The sequence below is a fragment of the Drosophila hydei genome, unplaced genomic scaffold (assembly GCF_003285905.1).
Source record: "Drosophila hydei strain 15085-1641.00,03,60 unplaced genomic scaffold, DhydRS2 tig00000283-arrow-arrow-pilon, whole genome shotgun sequence".
Lineage (NCBI taxonomy): Eukaryota > Metazoa > Arthropoda > Insecta > Diptera > Drosophilidae > Drosophila > Drosophila hydei.
Genome location: NW_022045702.1, coordinates 476192 through 495462, shown reverse-complemented (window position 1 = coordinate 495462; position 19271 = coordinate 476192). Strand labels below are relative to the sequence as shown.

General features: G+C 38.8%; 1 protein-coding gene and 4 non-coding genes across 5 annotated transcripts; 1 reads left to right on the top strand and 4 right to left on the bottom strand.

Annotated features, from left to right (window-relative positions):
• Nucleotides 1-2742: 2742 nt before the first annotated feature.
• Nucleotides 2743-19256, top strand: LOC111591926 (probable chitinase 10). The gene is made up of 10 exons (XM_023303856.2): nt 2743-2807; nt 2976-3028; nt 13005-13086; nt 15248-15753; nt 15808-16205; nt 16287-16845; nt 16932-17043; nt 17102-18072; nt 18142-18343; nt 18405-19256. Exons 2-10 carry the CDS (start codon nt 3026-3028, stop codon nt 18608-18610), a joined length of 3039 nt encoding a protein of 1012 aa, XP_023159624.2. The 5' UTR covers nt 2743-2807; nt 2976-3025; the 3' UTR covers nt 18611-19256.
• On the bottom strand, nt 13129-13200 carry Trnac-gca. The gene has a single exon. It is a non-coding gene; the product is annotated as a tRNA-Cys (tRNA).
• Trnac-gca lies at nt 13653-13724 on the bottom strand. The gene has a single exon. It is a non-coding gene; the product is annotated as a tRNA-Cys (tRNA).
• Trnac-gca lies at nt 14135-14206 on the bottom strand. Its single transcript has one exon. It is a non-coding gene; the product is annotated as a tRNA-Cys (tRNA).
• Nucleotides 14379-14450, bottom strand: Trnac-gca. The gene has a single exon. It is a non-coding gene; the product is annotated as a tRNA-Cys (tRNA).
• Nucleotides 19257-19271: the final 15 nt, after the last annotated feature.

Sequence of the window (19271 nt, the reverse complement as noted above, 5' to 3'; positions counted from 1 at the left end):
TAATTTTCAACTAAAAATTAAATCACGTTTCTTATCAACAAAGTCTGATTGTTGCTGTTGTTGTTGTTGGCAGTGAGTGCCTTTCTTTTTCAAAAAATTACCAAAATAAAAGCAAAAGAATAACAACAACAACAACATCATCAACAACTCGAACAAGCGTAATAACAATGAAATTTCACTTTCAATTTGTGTATGTAAAAACAAAAGACTTAAGACACGAACTTGCTGTAGTGGACGCCGCATTGTCGCAGTCGCCGTCGCAATCACAGTGAAGGTTAAGTTGCCCGATTTGATATTCAATTGGTATAACGGTTTCGAAAGCCGCAACAGACAAAATGGCCGCCAGTCATTGCACTCATTAAACAAGAAATAGCTTAAAATAAACCCAATGTTGCTGAGCGAGATCAATTCTTGAAGTTTGATTAGCTTTGTGGAACTTTCTTGAAATAATTAGTAGCTGACATATGTGTCAAACTGGTAAAGCAATACTAGCTTTGGACTACATATATTTCTATATTCAATATATTCCCATTTTGAGCACTAGGAGTAACGGTAAACTGAGCTCTATAAAATATACAGATGTTTACAGAAGAAATGAACATCAAATTTCAGAACCAATTCATTTTTGGCAATTTATATGATGTAAGATTTTGTTATTTTTGTTGAATGTTTCCATATTAATATAACACAAGCTTAAAAAGGCAAACTTTTCAACGACCCGACTTCATGCAAATGAGTTACAGCCATGTTAAGTTGACGATTTTTTTAGCGTTTAAATAATGCAATTCTTTAATATGTAGTATTAATCAAAAGTACAGATTCAAGCAAGTGCTAAAAGATAAGGAATCTAAAGATCGGACAACATTTGATCCAGTTAGAGTCAGTCGAATTTAAAGCATGATTCATGATGAACTGGAACCAAATGTTTGCAAAAACTGAAAATGAAGAGAATTATTTGATGAGCAAGAATTTGTAATACGCTTCAGTACCAATACTTTATTTATCTAAAAATAAGACACATTTGCATATATATTTCATTAATAAAGCTTTATAATAATAAAACTTTAATTTTCTCACTTGCACTGGATCCGCTCAAAGCCGGATTAATTGCTCTACGTTAGATGCTTGTGTCCCTACAAAATGTATAAAGTTTTCATTGTGTGCAATACGCACTTGCACTGGCCTTTATGGCTGGTGTGAAATTTTGCCGTGATGTTAAACAGAGCGTTGCATTTCCATTTCGCATTGGTGCGCTTTTCACGTGAAAACTGAAAACTGAAAACTGGCACAGAATTGCAAAAACAACAACAACAAATACAACAGCAAAGAGGCAGCGAAGCTGATTGCAAATGGCACGCAATACGCATTAAAATGCACACAATTAAGTGCTGCAAATGATTTACAGTGAAAGGCAGTGAAATTTATGGCATGCAAAGCGTGAGAAGCGCTCCAGAGGAATCGCTAGCTGCATAAATATTAGAACCTGTTAGGACCCAGCTTATGACAAACTGGTCAAAAGTCAAGCCTCACAGCTGTTTGCTGGTTACAAAGACTTTCGCTTTCGTTTCAGCCTCTACCCTATCTCGGCTTCGCTCTAAAGGCACATTGGACTTTTGCAACGAATTTCACACACACAGAAATATATATATATATGTACATATATGCAAATCCATGGCTTTCTATCGTGTAAATTATATTTATATATACATACGTACACATGTCTATTATGCATAAGCTTAACCAGAAATATTTTGTTTAATAATTCAAATTTGCATTTTGAAGACGCGTCTTCACCTCTTATGTGTGTGTGCTTATGCTAATATGGCCAAACTTGTTTGATTTACAAAATCTGATAATTGTGTGCGCAATCAATCCTTGCCAGCTGCTAGCCAGGCAGCAAACGCTGTTAAGTTAACAGCGCAACTTAACAGCCGCCAGTTTGTTGCTTGAGTCTTTTGAGTGGGTTTTGTTTCTGTTGGCTGGCCAAAGCGAAAGAACTGCACAAAAGCAACGCAGCAAAAAAAAAACTAAATTTTCCATGCAGCTCACAGAAACAACTGTTCATTTGTTGTTTTGTTACACTAACAAAGTGTTGTATGAAATTTTCATGAATTTTGTAACATATTCATGAATGTTATCAAAAAATATTTTTACTGCATGTATTCCATGCAAGCATCTTATGCACGTTGAGCGTGAGGTTTTGGGTTCTATACCCGGCTCGACATTTTTTGTATTCTTTTGTTTTAATAAATAAAACTGAAGCTTTTAAGTGCTTAGTCCTGGGTTCAATTTCACAAAAATTCAAATTTTTTAATTCTTTTTTTTTTTAATATCATAAAATAATATAACATATTCGCACGCTAGCGGTCCTGGGTTCCAGACCCGTGGAAAATTTTTTTTTTTCTTTTATACCAAGTGGCGATTGGCGATCAGGCCTGGATTCAACTACTGCGGCTGTTAATAATAATAAATTTAAGTCGACAAGGGTATTCAAGATGCAGCGCCGACGTCAAACTGTTTTTTATTTTATATTTGTTTTGTTTTGGTTTTTTTTTATGCTGCCCGTTTCTCGTATATGGCGCTCGGACGTGTTCGCAGCGTCAGCCACAGCGACGGCTCAATCGCAATCTCAGAGGGGGCCACGCTCCAAGCAACTTTACTCAATTTGAGCCACGACTTGTTGTTGCTGGCGCTGCTGCTGCTGCTGCTGCCGTTGCGGTTGCCGTTGTCTTGGCAGTTGGCCGCGCGACTGCGCACAAATCAGTTTCAGTTTTTCAGTCCAACGTGCGAGTTCGCAGCGAGTAACGGTTAGTACGCACCACCACAAAAAAAGTGGCCAGCGGCAGGAGTTGTGTTTTCAATACAGTGCTTCAATAAGTGACTAAGCAGAGCACACGATTTACCTGCAGTGTTCAGTGTTCACATAAGTTCCATAATAAACAACAATCAAATTTATACCAACAACTATATTGCAGATCAACTGGATATATATATAGTGTAATAGCGTCGAAGCTGCATAGAAAACATGGTGAGTGAAGTGTTAAGTGCTTTAGATATTCCCCCTGTGCCGCAATAAGTGTGTCAAAGAACTATGAACACAAAGCAAATTATCATTTCTTTACTGCGGGCCACATGCATACCAAAAAGCTCTAAAACAAAAAAAATTAGAATAATAAATAAAATACTATAAGAAAACAAAACAAAAAAAACAGTGTATTGAAAGTCAGCGAACGGAAAAATGAATGTTAAATCAAGGCTTGGGAGAACGTCTGACAGCCAGAGCAACCAGACAGGCAGACAGACAGACTAGCTGACTAGCAGACTAGCGGACTAGCTAGTCGACGGGTTCTGCTTCTGCTGCTGTCTGAGTCGAAGTTGAAGGCAAACCTGTCAAAGACAATGGCTATACAAATATGAATATAAATTCTCGTCAAGTTTCAGTTTCGCTTTTTTAGCGTCCGTTTATTTTTCATTTTGTCCAGTTGCTTTTCATTTTGGCTTAAACCACTACTGTGTGGCCTTTTACTTCCTTGGGTGCCAAAGGGGGCTTTAGTTTAGTTTCTGATTTCTTTGCTTTGGCAAATTTCATTATGGCTAGCAACACGCCATCGAGCGGCAGTCACATGCCACGCCTCAATTTGGCGCAGTCAAGTAAAAGTCGCTGCCAGCAATAACTAGTTTTCCCTCTCTATATACATGCCATATCTTGGTGTATGTGTGTGTGTACAACAATTAATATTTGCAGCAAAAAAAAGGAAAAACTTAAAAGCTAAAAAAAAATCTACAAATGCTGCCAGTCAATCGTCGTCGGCTTGGCCGTCGTCTATTGGCAAATCGTCGTTGGCCAAGCGGCCCCAAAAACTGGTCTCGCATAAATTGAAAAATCCGCAAAAATTAGGTTCGAAAACGAGTCGAGCGAAGCCAAATAAAAAACACAAAAAAATATATTGACGACTTCTCTCGAAGCATGTGGAACACAAAAAAAAATATAGTAAAATGTCAAAAATAGAGTATAATATGATTTTCATTAATTAATTAAGATTTCAGTGGCCATTGTATTGTAATTAGCTTCTATATATGGAGCAACTCCCATTTGCCACATAATTCCGAAATTGTAATCAAAGCAGCAACTTTTCTCGCGCTGCCACGCCCACACACACAAGCTCAAGCTCGTCAATTGCGATGCCAATAGAGACAAGCGTGACTGACATGTGTTGCTGTTGTTGTTGTTGTTGCTGCCACGGCTGTTGTTGTTAGCCAAAAAAACTCTCACTTTCATTTGGCTTGAAAACGCGCTGCTTGACAATTGAGTGAACACTCGTACAGAATTTGTTTTGTAAAACAAACAATTCAAAGTTGACTTTTACATCTGTTTACTATTTCGAAAACTAAAAGTAGATAGTAGACAAAAAACACACATACACACACATACATAGGCACATTTGGCTACAATAATTGCACATTGCAATGGAGACAGACTTTCTCCAACATAAAGGAAAAGGCAGCGAGGTTTGTCTCGCCAGCTGGCAACGGGCCAACGCGGCGTATGCGTAATCTGAAGCATATACATTACACACACACAAAATTACATTATGTACAAATTAACATTATGTGCACAGATATATGTATTGACAGACCTGGCAACAGCTAAACAGATTTTTTTAAAAGCGAAAATAAATTATTTTTATTTATTTTATTTTGATTCTTATAAAATGTTGCCAAGAATGTTGCTGCCTTAATTGACTAGCATTTATTTTTTTATTTTTCATACTCTTCCTGAAAGGTTATTTTTATAACTGAATAAGATTTGTAATTTATAAGATATTATGGAATTTTATAAACAAATTCTTTAGTAAATTAAGAGAAAAATCGAGCTGAAAACTTTTTGTTGTTATTTTGTTGAAAAAAAGGCTAGACAAACGACTCAATTAAAACTTTTTTAGCTTTTATATAACATTTTTTATTTACATTTAAAACTATACATATATATATATATAAGTAAGTGTATATGAACTTCGTCTTGCCGGCTTTGGCTATTTTTCTTTTTGTTTAATTTGTGCTTTATCTGAGCTACAATCACTTTAGCCTAGCCCTGACAGCCAGCGCGCAGCTGCAGTTCAGATTGCTGAGAGCTCAGCTGCCGCTCGAGTGGGTAGTTCAATTGTTAGTGCTGCAGTTAAGACAATACACATGCACACACGCATAAGACAACTACAAAATATAGCTATGCAATTCACTTTTATGCTGATTTACAATAAATTTGCATAGGCAGTAAAAATAAGTCAATGGAAAGGCAAAGGCGAATGTGAATCGCATCAATTGGTTATTGAACTGCTCAGCTGCCAGCTGTCAGCGGCTAAAACTCAACTCTCAAATGCACTTCAATTGCGCACACAATAAACCAAAGCACACACCGAAAAAAGTGGCCAAGCAAAACAAAAGACTTAGGCAACGAACCTTCTGCTGTCAGCAGGAAGTGAGCATAGAGCACTTTTGCTTGACTTGAATTTTGTCGCATAATTATCACACGTGTGTGTACACACACACATAAGTCTGCTGTTCAATGCCAGCAATAAACAAATAAAGCTAATTTGGAGACACAAAGTAGTAAATCAATCATTAGAGATACAAATACAAATTCAAATGTATATATGTATGTATACGAAACGAGGGCTGTTTGATTAGGTACAACAACAACTTAAAAATGAAACACGTTTTCTTGTTATATAAAACAAACAAAATCGATTTACATATATTATACAAAGCTATAGCCTCAGGCCTGCTCAGCAACATAATCAAAGCAATAACAAAAACTATCAAAATTATTATCAGCGAAAATCATTTGAGCGTTGGCTAAATGCTGTTAATGAAAATAGCTTAATAAAAAAAAAACAAGATGTATACATATATATATATATATATATATATATATATATATATATATATATATATATATATATCCGTTTCTTATAGCTGTATCTATTTGACTATATCAAACTTTCAAACTGTTTCGCAACCCATTTCTGTTATGTTTAAACATTTTTTTACTTTTTTTATACAATTTCATTTTTGTTTGCCATTTGGCAATTTTTCACGTATATTTATTTTTATATATTTTTTTAAATATTTTTTTTTTTGCTTCATAATTAAACTAATTAACTGTGCATGTAATTTTTTTTTTTTCGTTTTTATACCCATTGAAAAAATGTGTTGAATGTAGGTTGGTTTTTTGAACATGTATGTAACAGGCCGAAGCAGTCTTGGACCAACTCATTAATTAAAAATATCTTTGATCAAGACCAACTAGTCCTGTGCGTCTATTTTAGATCGTCGATCTCATAAATCAAATATGAAGTTTTCCTTCAAATTATCAATTACTTGACCCGTTTCATAGAAATCGATTTAAAACTCTAACAAACTGAACGTAGTCTAGTTTTTGCATGCAGATCGCAGGTCAACTGGGCTTCAGGGTATTCCCCAGTCTGGCAGTCCCAGCTCAAGTTTTCTTGCTTGTTTTCTTCCCCATTTTCATTTTCGTTTGCTGGCCCTTCCGCCGGCCGCAATAAATTGTATCCACATTTTATTTTGTTGTTCATAAATTTAACTGGCAATGCCGTAAAAAACGTTTGGTTTAATACCGTTTGGCTGTCTAGGCCATATAGCATAAAGCTGCGTGCGCCGCTCTATAAACTGGGCAGCCTCGAGACGCGACGTCATTTCATTTGAATACCGAGACATACATAAAGACATGCCTAATTTATACAAACAAGCAGCGAACAGGTTTGCTTTTTTGCCTAAAAGGTTAAAGTTTAACAAAGAGATAGACATGGACTTCAGTTAATGCATGTACTAACAACAAGAAAGCCGCAGCAACAGCGAATTTCACTTTGTTGCATGTTGTGTTGTCGTTTCTGCCGTCTTCTTTGTCGCTTTGTTTATTAATAAAAGCGCATACGTTTTACATAAGGGGGCGGCTGCTGTTGTACAAGAAAAACAAACAAAAAATGCATGACATAATGTCCGGGGGCCAGTTCCTTATTGTTGTTTGGGCGCACGCTCCTCCTAGCTCATCAAAAATGCACGGAAAACCAGAAAGAAAACGCTAAAAAAAAGCAAAACAAAACTGAAAGCTGAAAACTAACCTAACCAGATCTAAGACATTATTTTGCATACGTTTAGCTTGAGTGTGATTTATGAACTAAATATTCAGATATATAATTAAATTTTATTTTAATTACTAATTAATGAAGATTGTTAAATAATCAATATAATTCTTACTCTGAAAGGTTGAGCATGGCTTAAGCATGAGACACAAGACTTAAATGACTGAGATCTTAGACATGGATAAATACGTTTATATTCTTATATATATATCCATATTACTGACTTAAATTTATTTTAATTATACAATCTTGCTATGGGCAAGCAGCTGCAATTGCTTTATCCATGTGCTCATTTGCAAATTGCCAATAAAATTTATAAAAAAATATAAGAAAATAAAAAAAACAAATATATATAGAAAAATAAATAGCTAATTGAATAAAAGTTCCATAATACATAAATAAGCTTGAAGCTTGCTTCATAATATGCGCTTTTCAGATTAAGTCTCTAGTTAGCTTAAATTAATTAATTAATTTGTATAAGACCTTCAGCAGCAGCTCCATAGCATACAAAAATAATATAAAATCTAAAATTGGTTGATTCATAGTTCAAAGCAACTCGCTTGCCTAGGGTTTGGTTCCTTTGAGCACAATCAAACATTTTTAAGTAAATGGCAAAGACTTTATGGACAGCTACAGGCACATAACTTGGTATATCGATTCTTCTCGTATCTACTCTCTGTGACAGATCACACAGATCAGATACAAATAATAAGTATATTTCGATTAACAAACTTCCTGTCGATGCTTTTAGCTCAAGTAACCAATTTCATAACTTTCCATAATTTCAAAAATAATTAATTTATTCATGAATATCTAATTTGCTCTCTTCAAAGTAATTCTCATCAAATAAAATGAATCATTCTTTAGAGACTGTCTGCGGTCAGCTTTATGTTCTATTAAAATTCTTAAGATGATGCACAAGTTTTTATACTTTCTCAGCTACATATTGCGTATTCAGGCTCCAATGTCAGAGCTCTTCTGGACGCTTTGTTGTCTCTACTCCTCAGCATACGATTTACACCAATTTCTGCACTTTGGCACAAACTGCAGCGCCTGGGTAGGGTCAAAGTTGTTATTCAATTCGTTAACTTCAATTAACACAGCTCGGCTATTATAAAAACTTAGCCGCGCTGAAGTATTTTGAAATCAAAAGTGCCAAAAACCAACCGCCAAGAAAGAAAAATAATAAGAGATAATTTAAGCGGCATTTACCTTAATGTGACACTGACAAATTGCCAAATTCTTGACGAGGCCAGTAAAAAAAATAATGGAGAATGCTGTGAAACTGAAACAGAAACATGAAAAGCAAAAGCAAAAGCAGAAACAAAACACAAATGGACATAAATTTTATTGACATTATGAACAAGATTCAACAACAGTTCTCTGCAGTGGAACGGAAGTTGTGTGCAGTCAACCAGCCAAGAACAATGGCTACAGTTAGCACCCGCTAACAGCAACTTCAACTGACTCACGCTTAAGACATTTAAGAAAGAGCAGAAGCTGCAACATTGTGGCATTTAGCCTAGCCTAGCCTAGCCTGTCCGCTGAATAGTTCCAGAAGCTACTTGAACACGAAAAGAGAAGTGTATACACACATACATATATATGTATGGGATGTCAATGTCCGTTTCAGGGTTATTGCTATAGCAGGAAGTAACTGGCCAACTGGCCAACTGGTCAGCTGGCCAACAGCTTGGCTTCCACACCTCCTTCGGCTGTCTTAGCGGCAACGCCTTTGGTAATTCGAGCTGCGCAATTTTCAGCATTATTCTAATTGGTCAGTGAACCAGTTTCAGCTGCACTTAAAAGCCACTGACTCATACCCAATATGTACTCTATCTGTATCTGCATATATATATATATATATATATGTTTGTATCTGTATCTCTTGTTGCCTGTGTCTAAACTCGTTTTCGTTAACCGACTGTTTGGCCAGATTGCGCAAGGTCGTCTGGTCCAGGACAGGTGCTAGTAGCGCATATTAACTCAATTGTAAGGCGCGTCTCAAACAAGCGAAAGTGCATAATCGACAAGCAACAAGCGCTCAGGCAAAGGTCTGCCAAAAAAGGTTTATTAAAAGTCAACGAAAAACAAAAACAAGCTAAAACCAAAATGTTGCCAAACAGTTATGAATGCTGACTTATTAAAGCCGTTAAGACACACACACACACACACACACACACGAAGCTTGCGCGTGTCGCCAACGGTTTTCTTTTTTCCATTTTTAGACGTTTTTTTATGATTTTTATTTATATTTTTCTTTTTATTATTTTTATTCGTGTCTCTCTCACCTTGAGCTGAATTTCGGTCAGCTTAATTAAAAGCTTAGCTGTTGAAGTAAAAAAAAGAAGAAAACTTAAAAAACAAAACAGACGAAAATTTCAATAAATTTCATATCAAATGCAACTGCAAATGCGGCAAATGCAGCGCCATAAAGGCGAAAGACTTAAGCGACAAACGCCATAAAAACGAAAGACTTAAATGGCAAACGCGCTGCAAATATTTGCGGAATTGTTCATCAAAAAGCAACTACAATGAAAAATGTATGAAGTTTATGCAAATAAATTGCATTTGTTGCGCTTTAAATAATATTTCATTTGATATGACGTGAATGCGAAATGAAAGGCAAAAGATACAATGACAAAATTCACTTTAAAGTCGAGCGTGCGGATTTCGCTTTTACATTCATGCGCTCAAGTGGCATAGATCTACACATAAATGATCATATTGTGTGTGATATATCGAGCGATATATCAAGCGTATGCAACAGCTAAACCAACATCATTCGCAATACCCTCTAAAGTGAAAATCGGCAAGGCAGTAACAGAAGCAGCTGAGATGTTGCTTTCACAATGAAACAATTTTCTTAGGGCTTCAAATTACTTTTGGGAATTAAGTTCAGTCTGCAAATTGTAGAAATATTGTTAAGCTGGGCATAGCTGTATATGAATAAAAAAATTATTATAATAAATAATATTATATAATATATATATCAAATAAAAATAAAATAGTCAGCATACGAATTTGCTGGAAATTATAAGATAGTACGTATTAGATCTGTGGTTAGCAATATATGAAGCTTGTAGTTTTGCTAATAAATATATATATTTCTATATAATATATATATTTCTCCTCTTTAAAGTTATCCGCATTAAATATTATATAGACAACGTTTTTAAAGATCTTCAAAAAATCATTTTCAGCTACTCCTTCCAATCTCCAACTCCCCAATCATTGCGTAGTTATTTCAAGTGCCTCTTCAGTTTCAGGAAGTAGAACAAAGTAGATAGAGAGAGAGAGAGACATAGAAACAAGAGCTAGTTCTCAAATACGACATTATTGCCTCAATTTTCCTGCCAAAAAAAAACAGGGTATATCCAAGTCTCGCCGCCTCGCCTCAAAAACTTTGTAATGATTTTTTGTTTTTTCCTTTTTTTTAATTTTCCTCTCTCCATTTTTTGCGCAATTGAACGCAAGAAAAAAAATAGCCAATCTATTGCTTGGAATGCAGTTCGCTTGTCTCTTATTGTCTAGCGGCCCGCGCTCTCTTTCTCTCTCTATCTCCGTCTCCGTCTGGCTCTGCCTATTACTTATTGAGTTTATTTAGTGCTGTCGTAACCAGACAAACAGTAATCGGCAAACCCACAAAAAAGAGCTTTCGACTTGGCTGTGCTCCAACTCCAAGCTAATGATACTTGGTGCCCAGACAATTCGCCCGAAATGGTCAGCAAGAGCTTTACGTAAGCTCGACCAAATGCAGCAATCGATGAGAAAATCCGATGATTTGGCCATTAACTCGAGCAGCTGTTGAAGTTCTGAGTAAATGATAAAAATTCGCTTTCGCTCAGATGAAAATGAAAGGCATTTGGACGTGTTTTCACCGCAAATCATTTCCGCGAAAACCAGTTGTTCCAGTTCACCCGTTCCTTATTCGTTCGCTCCCGTTCCACTTCATGCCGGTCCACGCAATAAGGAACCTTTTTGTTATTTTTCCTTGCTGATCCGACAAAATGTTGACTTTTTCTTCGTTTTGTTTTGTGTTTCATTTAAATTTATAATTTATGCATTTATTTTTACGAAGCATTCAAAAAATGAAGACTTTTAGCTGATCTTTGGATAAACGCTTTTTGGTCCAAACCAGTTTCACTTTTTGCGTTCTTCTAAGGAGGCGATTTATGTGCTTGTCGGGGTGTTTATAGCCAAAGCCAGATCGTAAATTATATCCCCTTCAGGCAGCAGCGACCTTGGTGCCATCCACACTCATCTCTCTCTCTCTCTTCCTATCTGTCTTTCTCTGGATCTGGTTGGGTGTGGCTCTAGTTAACTGTAAGTGCGCATTAGCTTATCAGGCGTTGCACGTTTGTGCCAATTTCAAGTTTTGGCCAATTCTTTCTAACTGTCTGCGAAAGAGTTGTGTAACGTGTTCTTAATGACGCTTGCCAATAGTCAACAGGCGCTGAATACCAATCAGATACGGGTAACAGGTAACAGTCAACAGGTATTTGCTGATAGCCAAACACAGGTAACAGGTAACTGGCAACAGTCAACAGGTATTCACTGATAATGATATCATGATCTGCTGAAGGTTTAGAAAGCTACTTGAGCTATCCATCAAAAACGTAGCACGAATAGTTATTTATAAGCTACTGAAGATGAAAAAACTCGTGCAGTTATGTGACACACTTACTATACTTAGCTTAGTCCAAAGATAAATATAATGTTGTTGCTAATGATCATACTAATTTTGTAGATCTTATGTTTGGTAACTATCTCTTTTCTTTTCTTGACATTCTGCATATCTACCACATTCTCTCTTCTCTTGAAGTTTCCCTTTTTTCTCTAGTCCTATATATCTAAATCTCTCTCTCTCTCTCACTCCCTCTATCTTTCTCTGTTTTCCTGTTATAAAGAAATTGATCTAGAGAGATGTGACACATAAGAATTTGTAGATTCAAAAATCGAAAAGTCTCAGATTAAGAATTAGAGAACACATGCTCTGGAGATCAAGATCAAGAATAAAATATCTTGAGATCTTGAGTCAGATATAATCATATATGGCTCCTTTGATTTTTACACCCATCATGGTGAATATATAAACAGCATCTCTAAATAAAACCTCGTAAAGCTGATTATTATTTCTAAACAGTTTTGTATTTTTGTAATGCTACGTTTTAGAGCAATCCCTTCAACAGCTCAGCTCTTGCAGCATCCCAAATATTGTGAAAATTATTCGTGCTGCATTTATCATCGTGATAGACTTGCCTATTGCCTTCTCTCCTTTTGTACTCATAAAGCTATTTCAAAATGAAATTTGGACAGCGTAGGCCGCATATAGGTATTATCACTCAAAGTCGAGACAGTCACTCGATTCGACACTGTCATTGCCAGAGGCCTTTTGTATTCAGCTACTGGTTAACTAATGTGAAGATGTCACCGAAAATTACTTAACAATCAAACATATAAAAATGTATACAATAGTTATACAAATGCATAATAAAGAGCACTAAATAATTTTAATTAGTTGTTGAGCCAACAAGTGGCTGGCCGGCTTGTTAACTGGGTCAATGTCAAGAGCTGGACGGAGACGGCGTGTTTTGTTTGTAATTTTTATTTATTTTTTTGGGCGCCTTTTCGCTGTGTGAACAAACTGTTTCGGCGATGTTGATGGAATGAGGGGCCACTGTGCTCCGACCTTCTCACGACAGCAAATTAAAATCCATTTCTGTCAAGTGCCACGTAATTTGTTGAAACATGACGGTCTGCCCCGTCCCCCATACATAAATCATCTGTGTATTTCTGTGAGTAATTGCCCTTAACGTTGCTTTTTGTTTTTGTTTACAGTTGCCGCCGCGATTGCTGAGAATTGCCTTTGTGATATGTCTGCTGATTGTCTTGCTCTCAACCTCCACAGACAGTGCACAGAGTAAGTACAAAACCATTTTGTAGGAAGCAAAAAAGTTTACCAAGGGGACACCCGGGTTTGAACCGGGGACCTCTCGATCTGCAGTCGAATGCTCTACCACTGAGCTATATCCCCACTTATATAAGGAGCGACAATTTACCCAAGAACAGCTACAAAAATTGTATAAAAATCTGTAGACTTTCAATGCGTGGGAGTCTCCTAAGACTCAACGTCTCTGCAGAGACGGAAGTTGATACACAAAAACATTGCTGCGCTGCGACTTCTTTTATCTGGTTCATTATCATGAAACAGCATTGGCAACAAGTTTCCTAAATGACATTGTGTTATGTATTGTGAATTGATAAATTAAGAAAACAAGTAGATGAAGCATGTGAAGTTGTTTATAAATTAATTGAGTAACAACAAAAACCACTTAAGATTCGACTGGAAATAAATTCATGATCTACATTTTTCTTTACTTACGATTGCTGTTCAAAATAAAACTGTATTTGATTACGTATTGATAATTTTAATCTTTAATATAAAAAATAAATTTAAAAAATAATATATAATTTAAAAAAAAAATCAGGGGACACCCGGGTTTGAACCGGGGACCTCTCGATCTGCAGTCGAATGCTCTACCACTGAGCTATATCCCCATGCGGACACACGCTAGCTAAACACTAACTTGAGCCAATTCGTTGCGTTTAATGCTATTGTCTGGTTTTAGTTCCACTTAAGTTAAAACATTTAACACTTTAATGATGTAATGCTGCAAATTACTTTCCTAAACATCAATGTTAAATAACAAATGATATTAAGTTTATGTAATAATAAAATTTAACCATTAGCCGAAGTACCTGTTCAAATACACAAAACAACATTCGATTATCTTATCTTATATTGTCTATTATCTAATGGTCAAATAATACGCAACCAAAAATTAATTTATTTTCTTGGATTTCGCAACACTTTCTCAATTAACACTATTTAAATGCCACTACAGCCCCTCCTTTTAATTAAAAACTTGGTGAAAGCAAACTGCAACTGCAAGCAAAAAATTTTACCAAGGGGACACCCGGGTTTGAACCGGGGACCTCTCGATCTGCAGTCGAATGCTCTACCACTGAGCTATATCCCCACATGTTGATCTCCTGCAAGTAAAGCTAAAAGCCTCAAGCAAGCGCATTTATTGACTTTAAATTATATATAGAACTAGCACCAAGACTATATTTTATTAAGTATAAAATTAAAGTGGTGTTGATAAAAATACCCAACTAAATAAATTAATAAATGTGGGAAAAAGTTTACCTAGGGGACACCCGGGTTTGAACCGGGGACCTCTCGATCTGCAGTCGAATGCTCTACCACTGAGCTATATCCCCAGATACGTTTCCACCGACTTAGCTGCCACTAGAACAGCGACCGACAACGCAATATGAAGGCAACCCCCAATAAAGCAAATGCTGAAATACTTGTATGCGCATATTCATGCCCATAAATGAAATACTTCGTATTTTGTTTTTATTTTGCTGTGTGGGCTTGCGCAGTGAGAGGCCTTTGAGTAAATTAAATATATATTTAGTTGGACCGGTTTTAGCACAAATGTCGCAAATTACAGGCCGTTGCTTAGCCGAAGCTTTAGCCTGACTTGACGAGTAACAATCGCCATAATTTTGTATTGTTATTTTAGCTGCAGACACTTTAAAATAATTTTTAATTTCACGTAAAACAGGTATATACGATAGCCATTTAATTGCACACGCTTAAACTGAATAACCAGTATCATTAATAAAAACTCACAATGCTTCTTCGTTAAGTGTTAAATTAAAATAAACCTTAGACGCTAGACACTGTCAAGTAGTCTGGTATATAAACAAAGATAATGATAGCTGTTGCCTGCCGAAGACAGAAGATGCCAATCGATGCATTTATTTCAAATTAAAGCCACTTGATATATGCCAATCGAGCTTGTAATAGCAAGACACTCAATGATTGATGATGATTAATGATGATGCTGATGCGGCAAATCATGTTCAGCTGTTAGTTGTTAGTTTTTTGGGTCAGCTCCAAATTACAGGCAAAAAAACTTTGATTGGGGTTACCAAATCATAGATACTCTTCTCTCTGAGTTCACTTTTGATTTCTATATCATCATCTTCCGCCAATTCTTTAACTTTAGCCAAGACCCGCCGACGTTTGCGACGTCCGACTACGCTCAGCAGCTCATCCCGTAGCAATTTGCTGTCCGCCAAGAAGTCAACGGAAGCGCCTGTGGCTGAGAAGCGCATCGACCAGGAGCCTGCATCCACAACAAGTGTAAGCAGAACTCGTCTACGCTCCAAGTCCAAGCTACGCGGGGGAGCTGCTGCCGCTGCAGCAGCAGCAGCTGGCGGCACAGCTCTCGTAGCCAGCGGCTCATCGCTTAAGGGTAAAAAGACGAAAGTGGACGATGGAACGCCGAAGATCGTTTGCTACTATACAAACTGGTCGCAATATCGCGTCAAGATTGGCAAATTTGTGCCAGAGGATATACCCGCCGATCTGTGCACGCACATTATCTTCGCCTTTGGCTGGCTGAAGAAGGGCAAGCTGAGCTCCTACGAATCGAACGATGAGACCAAGGATAATGTGCCTGGACTATACGAGCGCATGATGAACTTGCGCAAGGCTAATCCCAAGCTGAAGGTGGGCATTAAGCGAATAGAGATTCGGATTCAATTCTAATATATTTTCCCACAGATTCTGCTGGCCATTGGCGGCTGGTCGTTTGGCACGCAAAAGTTCAAGGACATGTCCGCCACTCGCTATACGCGTCAAACATTCGTCTATTCGGCTATACCCTTCCTACGCAAACGCGGCTTTGATGGCTTGGATATGGATTGGGAGTACCCCAAGGGCTCCGACGATAAGAAGAACTTTGTGCTGTTGCTGAAGGAGTTGCGCGAGGCTTTCGAAGCGGAGGCTCAGGAGTTGAAACAGCCACGTTTGCTGCTCTCGGCAGCGGTGCCTGTTGGACCCGACAATGTGCGTGGTGGATATGATGTGCCAGCTATTGCCAGCTATCTGGACTTTATCAATCTGATGGCCTACGATTTCCATGGCAAATGGGAGCGAGAAACGGGACACAATGCTCCACTGTAAGGAAAAATTCTATAAATTCATAAACTGCAAATCCTTCATTATGTTAACGCTCTCTCTCCTTATTTCCCTTAACGCAGCTATGCCCCCTCTACAGATTCAGAGTGGCGCAAACAGCTTTCCGTAGATAATGCCGCCAATCTGTGGGTCAAAATGGGCGCACCCAAGGAAAAGCTGGTCATTGGCATGCCCACCTATGGACGCTCCTTTACGCTGGCCAACACGGAGAAACATGGACCCAACGCACCGGCTATGGGTGGTGGACGTGAGGGTGTCTACACCAAGGAGAGCGGCTTCCTGGCCTACTACGAAATCTGCGAGATGCTGTTGAATGGCGCCGTCTACGTCTGGGACGAGGAGATGAAGGTGCCCTACATGGTCGATGGTGATCAGTGGGTGGGCTTCGATGATGAGCGCGCGATCAGAAATAAAATGCAATGGATCAAATCGAATGGCTTTGGCGGCGCCATGGTCTGGACCATTGACATGGACGACTTCAAGGGCGAGGTGTGTGGTGGAAATGTCAAGTATCCATTGATTGGAGCCATGCGAGAGGAACTGCTGGGCATATCGCGTGGCAAGGAGGCCAAGGATGTTAACTGGACGGCCATAGCAGCTACATTTGAAGATATTGAAGAGGTGAGTGTTGAATCTATGGACTCTACTCCGATATTCTTCAACTAGTCTTTGGAAACTAATCTCATAACAACTTTTTCTGCTCACAGAAACCCGAACCCATTCAAATTTCTGTTGATGAAATTCTTAAGAAGGTGCGCAAGCCCCATGTTCAGAAGAAGCAACGCATTAAGTCGGGCGCCAATGCCATCGAACAGAACAGTAAGTGCTGCATGGCAGCTTGTTTGGGGTCGCTTATCTAATCTGCCTTTATCCGCAGCTCGTCCTGCTCAGGTCTTCTGTTATTTGACCAGCTGGTCGGCCAAGCGTCCAGGCGCTGGTAAATTTGAGCCGGAGCACATTGATCCAAAGCTCTGCACGCACATCGTCTACGCGTTTGCCACCTTGCAGGATTACAAGCTCACGGAGGCCACGGACGATGATCCGGAGAACTATGAGAGTGTGATTGCATTGCGTGACTCGAATCCCGACTTGCAAATTCTGCTGGCCATCGGCGGCTGGGCCTTTGGCTCCACGCCCTTCAAGGAGCTCACCTCGAACGTGTTCCGCATGAACCAGTTCGTCTATGAAGCCATTGACTTTTTGAGAGATTACAAATTCAATGGATTGGATGTTGATTGGGAGTACCCACGCGGGGCCGAGGATCGTGTGGCTTATGTGAATCTGCTCCGGGAGTTGCGCGTAGCCTTTGAAGGCGAGGCGAAATCCTCAGGTCTGCCACGCCTACTGCTCACTGCTGCAGTGCCCGCCTCCTTTGAGGCCATAGCCGCCGGCTATGATGTGCCAGAGATATCGAAATACTTGGACTTCATTAACGTGATGACCTACGACTTCCACGGCCAATGGGAACGCACAGTGGGCCACAATTCGCCGCTCTTTGCCTTGGAATCGGCTACGGGCTATCAGAAGAAATTGACTGTGGACTACAGCGCACGCGAGTGGGTGAAACAGGGCGCACCCAAGGAGAAGCTGCTCATTGGCATGCCCACCTATGGCAGGAGCTTTGAGTTGGTCAACGAAACACAGTTCGATATCGGTTCCCCCTCATCGGGTGGCGGCAAGACGGGCAAGTTCACCAACGAGGCGGGCTTCCTCAGCTACTATGAGGTCTGCTCCTTCCTGGCTGCGGATAATACTACTCTGGTCTGGGACTCCGAACAGCAGGTGCCCTTCGCCTACAGAGGCAACCAGTGGGTGGGCTTCGATGATGAACGTTCGCTGAAAACCAAGGTGAGACCAACAAAAAATCCTCAAACTGAAAATTTGCCTAATTGCTTAAAATGTTTCACTCTTTTCTAGACGGAATGGCTGAAGGAGCAGGGCTTTGGTGGTATCATGGTCTGGTCTATTGACATGGACGACTTCAATGGACGCTGCGGCAATGGCAAATATCCGCTGCTAAATGCCCTCAACGATGAGCTGAAGGACTACAAGGTGGCGCTCGAATATGATGGACCCTACGAGTCTCATGGCCCACGCGGCGCCTATACCACAAAGGATCGTAAGTACTGAATGGGAATTAATGGAGAACAAAATTAGATTAAATGAATTTGCTTTTAAAGCCCATGATGTGACCTGTGCGGAGGAGGACGGCCACATTAGTTACCATAAGGATTGGGCCGATTGCACGCATTACTATATGTGCGAGGGAGAGCGCAAGCATCATATGCCATGCCCTGCCAATTTGGTCTTCAATCCACAGGAGAACGTTTGCGACTGGCCGGAGAATGTTGAGGGCTGCCACGCCCCCACGGAGGCGCCTGCTTAAGCAACGCGAAAAGGGATTTTTAAATAAGACGAAGCTCTGTCTGGGCTGCATTGGCCTACGCAAGTTGTTAATACATACATACATACATTATTGAATGATGATAAATAACCCTCGACAACTACCCTGCCCTCCGCCCCTAAATTTAAGTGCAAAACTGCCACGCCAACCCCCGTACCCTGTTCCCCAACTAACACGACAAATACTCAAAACTTTGCTCAAATTCAGCTGAATTTTTTGTACTAAATATAAGATTTAATTAAAGCTTAAGTTTAAGTAGTTTATATGATGAAGTAGCTCAAAAGGATTGCACAACTATGTAGACGTGAACACACACTCACACACACATATATCTATACAATCTTGTATACACCATTTTCCAAGCTTTCTCGCATTTGCCGTTACAATTCGAATTCGAAAATCAAGGGTATTTTAGCAACGCGGCCGAACAACTTTTATATAATTAACTGTGATAATCACATAAGAACAAGCATCAAAATAACAACTGCAACCAATTTTTTTTAACAAAAACAAAAATATGTAAACAAAAGTTTTTTATAAAAAATGATTCCACAAATTGCCTTAAATTCTGCCGCACACACATTAACAATATTTAACCCTATGCGAAAAAATCTAACACGAAATGTTGTACATTTTCTAAAAA